The sequence below is a fragment of the Oncorhynchus nerka genome, linkage group LG18 (genome assembly GCF_034236695.1).
Source record: "Oncorhynchus nerka isolate Pitt River linkage group LG18, Oner_Uvic_2.0, whole genome shotgun sequence".
Lineage (NCBI taxonomy): Eukaryota > Metazoa > Chordata > Actinopteri > Salmoniformes > Salmonidae > Oncorhynchus > Oncorhynchus nerka.
The window spans coordinates 67,206,258-67,218,419 of NC_088413.1; the positions used below are offsets into that span (position 1 = coordinate 67,206,258).

Below are 12,162 nucleotides of genomic sequence, written 5' to 3' on the forward strand. Positions count from 1 at the left end.
ACTCTAAAAGACAATAGGAGTCTTTAGTTCTCTCCTCCCTCTCCTCCCTCTCCTCCACCTCTCTCTGTCCACTCTAAAAGACAATAGGAGTCTCTGGTTCTCTCCTCCCTCTCCTCCCTCTCATCCACCTCTCTCTGTCCACTCTAAAAGACAATAGGAGTCTCTAGTTCTCTCCTCCCTCTCCTCCCTCTCATCCATCGCTCTCTGTCCACTCTAAAAGACAATAGGAGTCTCTGGTTCTCTCCTCCCTCTCCTCCCTCTCATCCACCTCTCTCTGTCCACTCTAAAAGACAATAGGAGTCTCTAGTTCTCTCCTCCCTCTCCTCCCTCTCATCCACCTCTCTCTGTCGACTCTAAAAGACAATAGGAGTCTCTGGTTCTCTCCTCCCTCTCCTCCCTCTCATCCACCTCTCTCTGTCCACTCTAAAAGACAATAGGAGTCTCTAGTTCTCTCCTCCCTCTCCTCCCTCTCATCCATCGCTCTCTGTCCACTCTAAAAGACAATAGGAGTCTCTAGTTCTCTCCTCCCTCTCCTCCCTCTCCTCCACCTCTCTCTGTCCACTCTAAAAGACAATAGGAGTCTCTAGTTCTCTCCTCCCTCTCCTCCCTCTCATCCACCTCTCTCTGTCCACTCTAAAAGACAATAGGAGTCTTTAGTTCTCTCCTCCCTCTCCTCCCTCTCATCCACCTCTCTCTGTCCACTCTAAAAGACAATAGGAGTCTCTAGTTATCTCCTCCCTCTCCTCCACCTCTCTCTGTCCACTCTAAAAGACAATAGGAGTCTTTAGTTCTCTCCTCCCTCTCCTCCCTCTCCTCCACCTCTCTCTGTCCACTCTAAAAGACAATAGGAGTCTCTAGTTCTCTCCTCCCTCTCCTCCCTCTCCTCCACCTCTCTCTGTCCACTCTAAAAGACAATAGGAGTCTCTAGTTCTCTCCTCCCTCTCCTCCCTCTCCTCCACCTCTCTCTGTCCACTCTAAAAGACAATAGGAGTCTCTAGTTCTCTCCTCCCTCTCCTCCCTCTCCTCCACATCTCTCTGTCCACTCTAAAAGACAATAGGAGTCTATAGTTCTCTCCTCCCTCTCCTCCAGTGCTTTAGACCGCTGCACTACTCAGGAGCACAGTATCCTACAAATTCCATCTTTCATTTGTTACCCACCTTCCTTCAACCTTTCCTTTCCTTTCTTTCTCATCCCCTTTACTAGCCTTGTCATTCTCTTCTCCACCCTTCAGTGTCCAGTTTATTAGAAACACCTTGTCTTTCTCTTCTCCACCCTTCTACACTCAGTGTCCAGTTTATCAGGAACACCTTGTCTTTCTCTTCTACACCCTTCAGTGTCCAGTTCATTAGAAACACCTTGTCTTTCTCTTCTCCACCCTTCAGTGTCCAGTTTATTAGAAACACCTTGTCTTTCTCTTCTCCACCCTTCAGTGTCCAGTTTATTATGAACACCTTGTCTTTCTCTTCTCCACCCTTCAGTGTCCAGTTTATTAGAAACACCTTGTCTTTCTCTTCTCCACCCTTCAGTGTCCAGTTTATTAGGAACACCTTGTCTTTCTCTTCTCCACCCTTCAGTGTCCAGTTTATTAGAAACACCTTGTCTTTCTCTTCTCCACCCTTCTACACTCAGTGTCCAGTTTATCAGGAACACCTTGTCTTTCTCTTCTACACCCTTCAGTGTCCAGTTCATTAGAAACACCTTGTCTTTCTCTTCTCCACCCTTCAGTGTCCAGTTTATTAGGAACACCTTGTCTTTCTCTTCTCCACCCTTCAGTGTCCAGTTTATTAGGAACACCTTGTCTTTCTCTTCTCCACCCGTCAGTGTCCAGTTTATTAGAAACACCTTGTCTTTCTCTTCTCCACCCTTCTACACTCAGTGTCCAGTTTATCAGGAACACCTTGTCTTTCTCTTCTACACCCTTCAGTGTCCAGTTCATTAGAAACACCTTGTCTTTCTCTTCTCCACACTTCAGTGTCCAGTTTATTAGGAACACCTTGTCTTTCTCTTCTCCACCTTTCAGTGTCCAGTTTATTAGGAACACCTTGTCTTTCTCTTCTGCACCCTTCTACACTCAGTGTCCAGTTTATTAGGAACACCTTGTCTTTCTCTTCTCCACACTTCTGTGTCCAGTTTATCAGGAACACCTTGTCTTTCTCTTCTACACCCTTCAGTGTCCAGTTTATTAGGAACACCTTGTCTTTCTCTTCTCCACCCTTCAGTGTCCAGTTTATTAGGAACACCTTGTCTTTCTCTTCTCCACCCTTCAGTGTCCAGTTTATTAGGAACACCTTGTCTTTCTCTTCTCCACCCTTCAGTGTCCAGTTTATTAGGAACACCTTGTCTTTCTCTTCTCCAAGTGTCCAGTTTATTAGGAACACCTTGTCTTTCTCTTCTCCACCCTTCAGTGTCCAGTTTATTAGAAACACCTTGTCTTTCTCTTCTCCACCCTTCAGTGTCCAGTTTATTATGAACACCTTGTCTTTCTCTTCTCCACCCTTCTACACTCAGTGTCCAGTTTATCAGGAACACCTTGTCTTTCTCTTCTACACCCTTCAGTGTCCAGTTCATTAGAAACACCTTGTCTTTCTCTTCTCCACCCTTCAGTGTCCAGTTCATTAGAAACACCTTGTCTTTCTCTTCTCCACCCTTCTACACTCAGTGTCCAGTTTATCGGACCCCCACAGAGGTGTTGGTCAATGCGACTGCAATGCACAGTTGCTGCAGATTGGACAGCGGTACACCACTGCCACCAGCCTGTACTGTTGACACCAGGCAGAATGGGTACATGGACTCATGCTGCTTACGCCAAATCCTGACTCTGGCATCAGCATGACTCAACATGGAACGGGGTTCATTTGACCAGGAAATGTTTTTCCACTCCTCAATTGTCCAGTGTTGGTGATCACGTGCCACTGGAGCCACTTCTTGTTGTTTAGCTAATAGGAGTGGAACCCGGGGGGTACGTCTGATGCAATAGCCCATCTGTTACAAGGACAGTTGTGCACTCTGAGATGTCATTCACATTCCACCTCTCTCATCAACGAGCTGTTTTCTCCCACAGGACAGCCGCTGACTGGATGTTATTTGTTTGTCGCGTCATTCTCTGTAAACCCTAGACACTGTCGTGTATGAAAAGCCCAGGAGGCTGTTTCTGAGATGCTGGATCCGGAGTGCCTAGCATCAATGATCATACCACGCTCAGTCACTTAGGTCACCATTTTCGTGAATGGGATGATGTACCTGATAAACTGTCCGGTGATTGTATATTGCTCCTCCATTTCATAATTTCCCATTTCCTCTCTCTCACTCTTCCCTTCACTCTTTCTCTCTCTCTCTCTCTCTTTCCCTCTCTCTTTCTCTCTCCCTCTGCCCCCTTTCTCTCTCTCTCTCTCTCTCTCTCTCTCTCTCTCTCTCTCTCTCTCTTTCTCTCTCCCTCTGCCCCCTTTCGCTCTCTCTCTCACCCCTCCCCCTCCCTCCCTCCCTCCCTCCTCCCTCCCTCCCTCTCTCTCTCCAATAAGGTAGTGATAGATGCAGGATGACAGGTGGCACGACAACACCAGCTGCCAGAGCCTCCGAGTGTCGCTTCCACCAACTACAACACAAACACACACACACACACGCAAAAATTCCCACCTTCCCAATACAGCAGGTTGGGGGAGTATAGTTCCATCCTTAGCTACCCTGCCCTCTCTATGCTTGTCCCCTCAGACAGACCAGACACGTCCCTCCCATGCCCTGTTTCTCCTGTCTCCTGTGACAGAACAGACAGGTCCCTCCTCCTGTCCTCCCCCCTCTCTATGCCTGCCTCCATCTCTCTCCCTCCCCCTTTCGTCTCTCTCTCTCTCTCCCTGCCTCCTTCCAGCCAGGTTGCTATAGTGGTGTCCAGCTGGAGAGGCTGTGGTGATTACCTGCAGTTTTATTGGCTAATGGCTTGAAACATACCAATATGTCTACCACTGCCCAGAGGAGGCCGGACCCATGCTAGGGCCAACACACCCACACACGCACGCACACGCACACACACGCACGCACGCACACACACGCACACACATCTGTCCATTGGAGGATTGGCTTGTGTTAGGGCCAAGCATAATATTAAATTCAGTGAAATGCTCTTTGATGATCCACTTCCATGTCTGTCAGCCTGTTTCAATAAAAACACACATATCTATACTGCTTCATCCTCTATCTAAGATATTTATCAAATAGAAAAATGATGCTATATAAAATAAATAAAACGAGTCGAATACTAGGTATACTCATAAATACCGATGCAGTGTCACTGTCACTCAGATTCACACACTTCATTCAGAAATCATGTTTACTGATACCATCAGTCCCATTGATCTATAACCTTATTTGAGTAAATACCATAATCTAAGCATCTCATCAGAAGTGATTCAGTAAGGATGAGTGTAGGTATACATCCATCCATTAATCTCCTATCTTTATTAAAGCCACTGAAAGCTGTTTAACGACATAAAGCCTGAACCCTGACCCCTGACCCTAACCTCTAACCTCTAATCATAATCTCTGGCTTGTGTCTGACCATTGATTCCTCTTGGAACCCAAACAATCAGATCAGAAAAACTTATAGCACATTGTTTTATCGCTCAGTACATGTTGTAAACACTGGGAATATCCTATTGAAACTGGTTTATTAGCTATAAGTGGCAGGTAGCCTAGTGGTTAGAGCGTTGGGCAGGTAACAAAAGGATGCTGGATCGAATCCCCGAGCTGACAAGGTCAAAAACTACCATTCTACCCCCAAACAAGACAATTAACCCACTTTTCATTGGTAAGTTGTCATTCTAAGTAAGAATTTGCCTAGCTAAATAAAAAATAAGCAGGGAATGTGTGTTTTGCAGTATGGGGCTAGGGGCGCATTAAATAACAAAAAACAGGTCTGATCGCTAACTCCTAACCCCTAACCAGTAACCCTAAGCAGAGGGAACGTGAAAGCCAACCTTGGATGGTCCTCTTGAAGAAGGCCTTGCAGGCCTCGCAGGAGGCCACGCCGTAGTGGTAGCCCGAGGCGATGTCGCCACACACCAGGCACAGCCGCTTGGGCATGGAATTCAACATGTACTCGCACTTGATCTGTGAGTCCTCCCCAATGGTGCTGGAGCAGTCTTCGTAGCGCTTGGAGGCCCCAGCAGGGCCCAGGGGGCCGGCCCCAGGCCCGTACAGGGTGGGGGAGTCCAGGCCGTTCTGGTGGCCGTTCATGGTAGAGCTGTAGGAGCCGCTGGCGTCACTGGAGCCCCCAGGGCTGTGGTGGTTGATGCTGTCTGCCAGGGAGGCGGGGCTGGAGGGCTCTGTCTTAATGTAGGATGGGCAGCTGGACTCTAGGTGGCGCTCTTTGCTGGACATTCTGCACAGGTGCCTGGATGGAGGGAGGTAGAGGGGGAGGGAGGTAGAGATGGAGGGAGGTAGAAGAAGAGAAAGAGAGAGAGAGAGAGAGAGAGAGAGAGAGAGAGAGAGAGAGGAGGGTGGGAGGAGAGAGTGGAGAACATATTGTCATAGGTGAGTTAATCGTAATAAAAAATAAAAACATGTTAACATCTTACCAAATACTTTGCAAAATAGTTGTCTTTTTATAGTGACATCATACTAAATCTAACTACTGGATTATTCTCAGAAAAATGTCCAAATAAAACACCTATAATCTAAATAGAATGTGTATGAGAGAGACAGAGAGTGTGTGAATGTGTATGAGAGAGACAGAGAGTGTGTGTGTGTGAGAGAGACAGAGAGTGTGTGAATGTGTATGAGAGAGACAGAGAGTGTGTGAATGTGTATGAGAGAGACAGAGAGTGTGTGAATGTGTGTGAGAGAGACAGAGAGTGTGTGAATGTGTGTGAGAGAGACAGAGAGTGTGTGAATGTGTATGAGAGAGACAGAGAGTGTGTGAATGTGTATGAGAGAGACAGAGAGTGTGTGAATGTGTATGAGAGAGACAGAGAGTGTGTGAATGTGTATGAGAGAGACAGAGAGTGTGTGAATGTGTATGAGAGAGACAGAGAGTGTGTGAATGTGTATGAGAGAGACAGAGAGTGTGTGAATGTGTATGAGAGAGACAGAGAGTGTGTGAATGTGTATGAGAGAGACAGAGAGTGTGTGAATGTGTATGAGAGAGACAGAGAGTGTGTGAATGTGTATGAGAGAGACAGAGAGTGTGTGAATGTGTATGAGAGAGACAGAGAGTGTGTGAATGTGTATGAGAGAGACAGAGAGTGTGTGAATGTGTATGAGAGAGACAGAGAGTGTGTGAATGTGTATGAGAGAGACAGAGAGTGTGTATGAGAGAGACAGAGAGTGTGTGAATGTGTATGAGAGAGACAGAGAGTGTGTGAATGTGTGTGAGAGAGACAGAGAGTGTGTGAATGTGTATGAGAGAGACAGAGAGTGTGTGAATGTGTATGAGAGAGACAGAGAGTGTGTGAATGTGTATGAGAGAGACAGAGAGTGTGTGAATGTGTATGAGAGAGACAGAGAGTGTGTGAATGTGTATGAGAGAGACAGAGAGTGTGTGAATGTGTATGAGAGAGACAGACAGAGTGTGTGAATGTGTATGAGAGAGACAGAGAGTGTGTGAATGTGTATGAGAGAGACAGAGAGTGTGTGAATGTGTATGAGAGAGACAGAGAGTGTGTGAATGTGTATGAGAGAGACAGAGAGTGTGTGAATGTGTATGAGAGAGACAGAGAGTGTGTGAATGTGTATGAGAGAGACAGAGAGTGTGTGAATGTGTATGAGAGAGACAGAGAGTGTGTGAATGTGTATGAGAGAGACAGAGAGTGTGTGAATGTGTATGAGAGAGACAGAGAGTGTGTGAATGTGTATGAGAGAGACAGAGAGTGTGTGAATGTGTATGAGAGAGACAGAGAGTGTGTGAATGTGTATGAGAGAGACAGAGAGTGTGTGAATGTGTATGAGAGAGACAGAGAGTGTGTGAATGTGTGTGAGAGAGACAGAGAGTGTGTGAATGTGTGTGAGAGAGACAGAGAGTGTGTGAATGTGTATGAGAGAGACAGAGAGTGTGTGAATGTGTATGAGAGAGACAGAGAGTGTGTGAATGTGTGTGTGATGAGAGAGACAGAGAGTGTGTGAATGTGTATGAGAGAGACAGAGAGTGTGTGAATGTGTATGAGAGAGACAGAGAGTGTGTGAATGTGTGTGAGAGAGACAGAGAGTGTGTGAATGTGTGTGAGAGAGACAGAGAGTGTGTGAATGTGTATGAGAGAGACAGAGAGTGTGTGAATGTGTATGAGAGAGACAGAGAGTGTGTGAATGTGTATGAGAGAGACAGAGAGTGTGTGAATGTGTGTGAGAGAGACAGAGAGTGTGTGAATGTGTATGAGAGAGACAGAGAGTGTGTGAATGTGTATGAGAGAGACAGAGAGTGTGTGAATGTGTATGAGAGAGACAGAGAGTGTGTGAATGTGTGTGAGAGAGACAGAGAGTGTGTGAATGTGTATGAGAGAGACAGAGAGTGTGTGAATGTGTATGAGAGAGACAGAGAGTGTGTGAATGTGTATGAGAGAGACAGAGAGTGTGTGAATGTGTGTGAGAGAGACAGAGAGTGTGTGAATGTGTATGAGAGAGACAGAGAGTGTGTGAATGTGTATGAGAGAGACAGAGAGTGTGTGAATGTGTATGAGAGAGACAGAGAGTGTGTGAATGTGTGTGAGAGAGACAGAGAGTGTGTGAATGTGTGTGAGAGAGACAGAGAGTGTGTGAATGTGTATGAGAGAGACAGAGAGTGTGTGAATGTGTATGAGAGAGACAGAGAGTGTGTGAATGTGTATGAGAGAGACAGAGAGTGTGTGAATGTGTATGAGAGAGACAGAGAGTGTGTGAATGTGTATGAGAGAGACAGAGAGTGTGTGAATGTGTGTGAGAGAGACAGAGAGTGTGTGAATGTGTGTGAGAGAGACAGAGAGTGTGTGAATGTGTATGAGAGAGACAGAGAGTGTGTGAATGTGTAATGTGTAGAGAGAGACAGAGAGTGTGTGAATGTGTATGAGAGAGACAGAGAGTGTGTGAATGTGTATGAGAGAGACAGAGAGTGTGTGAATGTGTATGAGAGAGACAGAGAGTGTGTGAATGTGTATGAGAGAGACAGAGAGTGTGTGAATGTGTATGAGAGAGACAGAGAGTGTGTGAATGTGTATGAGAGAGACAGAGAGTGTGTGAATGTGTGTGAGAGAGACAGAGAGTGTGTGAATGTGTGTGAGAGAGACAGAGAGTGTGTGAATGTGTATGAGAGAGACAGAGAGTGTGTGAATGTGTATGAGAGAGACAGAGAGTGTGTGAATGTGTATGAGAGAGACAGAGAGTGTGTGAATGTGTATGAGAGAGACAGAGAGTGTGTGAATGTGTATGAGAGAGACAGAGAGTGTGTGAATGTGTATGAGAGAGACAGAGAGTGTGTGAATGTGTATGAGAGAGACAGAGAGTGTGTGAATGTGTATGAGAGAGACAGAGAGTGTGTGAATGTGTATGAGAGAGACAGAGAGTGTGTGAATGTGTATGAGAGAGACAGAGAGTGTGTGAATGTGTATGAGAGAGACAGAGAGTGTGTGAATGTGTATGAGAGAGACAGAGAGTGTGTGAATGTGTATGAGAGAGACAGAGAGTGTGTGAATGTGTATGAGAGAGAGACAGAGAGTGTGTGAATGTGTATGAGAGAGACAGAGAGTGTGTGAATGTGTATGAGAGAGACAGAGAGTGTGTGAATGTGTATGAGAGAGACAGAGAGTGTGTGAATGAATGTGTGTGAGAGAGACAGAGAGTGTGTGAATGTGTATGAGAGAGACAGAGAGTGTGTGAATGTGTATGAGAGAGACAGAGAGTGTGTGAATGTGTATGAGAGAGACAGAGAGTGTGTGAATGTGTATGAGAGAGACAGAGAGTGTGTGAATGTGTGTGAGAGAGACAGAGAGTGTGTGAATGTGTATGAGAGAGACAGAGAGTGTGTGAATGTGTATGAGAGAGACAGAGAGTGTGTGAATGTGTATGAGAGAGACAGAGAGTGTGTGAATGTGTATGAGAGAGACAGAGAGTGTGTGAATGTGTATGAGAGAGACAGAGAGTGTGTGAATGTGTATGAGAGAGACAGAGAGTGTGTGAATGTGTATGAGAGAGACAGAGAGTGTGTGAATGTGTATGAGAGAGACAGAGAGTGTGTGAATGTGTATGAGAGAGACAGAGAGTGTGTGAATGTGTATGAGAGAGACAGAGAGTGTGTGAATGTGTGTGAGAGAGACAGAGAGTGTGTGAATGTGTGTGAGAGAGACAGAGAGTGTGTGAATGTGTATGAGAGAGACAGAGAGTGTGTGAATGTGTATGAGAGAGACAGAGAGTGTGTGAATGTGTATGAGAGAGACAGAGAGTGTGTGAATGTGTATGAGAGAGACAGAGAGTGTGTGAATGTGTGTGTGTGTGTTGAGGGAGGCCTGTAGAAGCGTCTCTAGCCTACAGCCATCAGTCACTCTAGTCAATAGCAACTTGTTCTACATGAGAGTAATCACGAAGGAGGCACAGCGCTGCTCAATCATGCCTGAGACAGCCACTCACAGCAAACAGCAAACAACACACACACACACACACACACACGTGCGCACACACACACATGCACACAAGAAAGACCATGCACAGATATACTAAACACACATAAAACAGATATCAGAGACAACACACACACTAAGAGATGAGGAATCTGAAGGAAAGTACTTTACCCCCACCCCTTCCAGTCCCCTGTTCAATAGCATCAACCTATTTAGCGGCAACACCCCCTCATCTCCTTCACCCCACCCCTTCCAGTCCCCTGTTCAATAGCATCAACCTATTTAGTGGCAACACCCCCTCATCTCCTTCACCCCACCCCTTCCAGTCCCCTGTTCAATAGCATCAACCTATTTAGTGGCAACACCCCTCATCTCCTTCACCCCACCCCTTCCAGTCCCCTGTTCAATAGCATCAACCTATTTAGTGGCAACACCCCCTCATCTCCTTCACCCCACCCCTTCCAGCCCCCTGTTCAATAGCATCAACCTATTTAGTGGCAACACCCCCTCATCTCCTTCACCCCACCCCTTCCAGTCCCCTGTTCAATAGCATCAACCTATTTAGTGGCAACACGCCCTCATCTCCTTCACCCCACCCCTTCCAGTCCCCTGTTCAATAGCATCAACCTATTTAGTGGTAACATCCCCTCATCTCCTTCACCCCACCCCTTCCAGTCCCCTGTTCAATAGCATCAACCTATTTAGTGGCAACACCCCTCATCTCCTTCACCCCACCCCTTCCAGTCCCCTGTTCAATAGCATCAACCTATTTAGCGGCAACACCCCTCATCTCCTTCACCCCACCCCTTCCAGTCCCCTGTTCAATAGCATCAACCTATTTAGTGGCAACACCCCCTCATCTCCTTCACCCCACCCCTTCCAGTCCCCTGTTCAATAGCATCAACCTATTTAGCGGCAACACCCCCTCATCTCCTTCACCCCACCCCTTCCAGTCCCCTGTTCAATAGCATCAACCTATTTAGCGGCAACACCCCCTCATCTCCTTCACCCCACCCCTTCCAGTCCCCTGTTCAATAGCATCAACCTATTTAGCGGCAACACCCCCTCATCTCCTTCACCCCACCCCTTCCAGTCCCCTGTTCAATAGCATCAACCTATTTAGCAGCAACACCCCCTCATCTCCTTCACCCCACCCCTTCAGTTCCTAGTTCAATAGCATACTGTTTATGGCAGCTGTCTCCTTCACCCCACCCCTTCCAGTCCCCTGTTCAATAGCATCAACCTATTTAGCAGCAACACCCCCTCATCTCCTTCACCCCACCCCTTCAGTTCCTAGGAGTGTACTGTTTATGGCAGCTGTAATTAATTGATCTCTCTCTCTCTCTCTCTCTCTTAATTAAAGAGTGATGCTACCTCAACGAGTGCTCTAAAATCCAGTCATCTTGTAAAACACCTAACTGTACTGAGACCTAGAAACCAGACATGGGAGGAGGGAGAGAAGGATAAATATTTCCCACAACGTTGAGTTAAATCAGCTGTCTTCCTCAAGCTGATTAATCCTGAAAAACCTTCCTCTCTCTCTCTCTCTCTCTCACACACACACACACACACACACACACACACACACACACACACACACACACACACACACACACACACACACACACACACACACACACACACACACACACGGGTGGCAGGTAGCCTAGCGGTTAGGAAATTGGGCTAGTAAGCGGAAGGTCTCTAGTTTGAATCCCCGGTGGAAGGTCACTAGTTTGAATCCCCGGTGGAAGGTCTCTAGTTTGAATCCCCGGTGGAAGGTCTCTAGTTTGAATCCCCGGTGGAAGGTCGCTAGTTTGAATCCTGAGCCGATGAGGTAAAAAAAATCTGCCCATGTGCCCTTGAGCAAGGCACTTATCCCTCATTGCGCCAGGGGCATGCCAGACCCTGTGTCCCCACTCCATGAGGGTGTCTCAAAAAACAGATTTCCATTTCACACGTGAATTACAGTTTTTTTACAATCACTCTGGCACTAATATCAGAACCTTGATGTCATTTTTCAACACTCTAGACACAAAACTCACAACCTATGAACAAAATGCACATTTTTCAAAACTCTAACACCTTTCCCAATTGTTTGGATACAATACACATAAAGCTAAGATCATTTGTTCACTGAACTAAAATCACCTGTTCAAAATGACACACAACTTAACATCAAAGTATTACCATTTCAAAATGCAATTCACACATTACATCATAGATGACTGTCTATTCATGTCATTACAATGATTGAACTATCAAGTGATACAACTGCTCAAAATGATAAATGTTGCATTACTCTTAATTCATAGTTTTATGTTTTGTTTATTGCACCATTCTCTGTAAACTCTAGAGACTGTAGTGCGTAAAAATCCCACGAGGGCAGCTGTTTCTGAGATGCTGGAACCACCATGTGCGGCACCATGGTCAACGTTGCTTAGATTACACATCTTGGTTAAACAACAACTAAAGTTCTCTACTCTATATACTCTATATATTGAGTTGCAGACAGCCACCCGATTCGCTGTTCGAAGGAGTAGGTTATTTGCGTTAACGCGCAGGTGTACCTAATAAAGTGGCCGGTGAGTG

General features: G+C 46.2%; 1 protein-coding gene across 4 annotated transcripts in view; it reads right to left on the minus strand.

The window, feature by feature from the left end:
• The window catches only part of LOC115125136 (estrogen-related receptor gamma-like), a 331,310-nt gene that overhangs the window by 112,964 nt on the left and 206,184 nt on the right, over window positions 1-12,162 (minus strand). For all 4 annotated transcript variants that reach the window (XM_065004291.1, XM_065004290.1, XM_065004288.1 and 1 more), the window contains exon 3: window positions 4,969-5,384. In XM_065004291.1, the coding sequence (XP_064860363.1) occupies window positions 4,969-5,384 (416 nt within the window). The remainder of the gene's footprint in view (window positions 1-4,968; window positions 5,385-12,162) is intronic.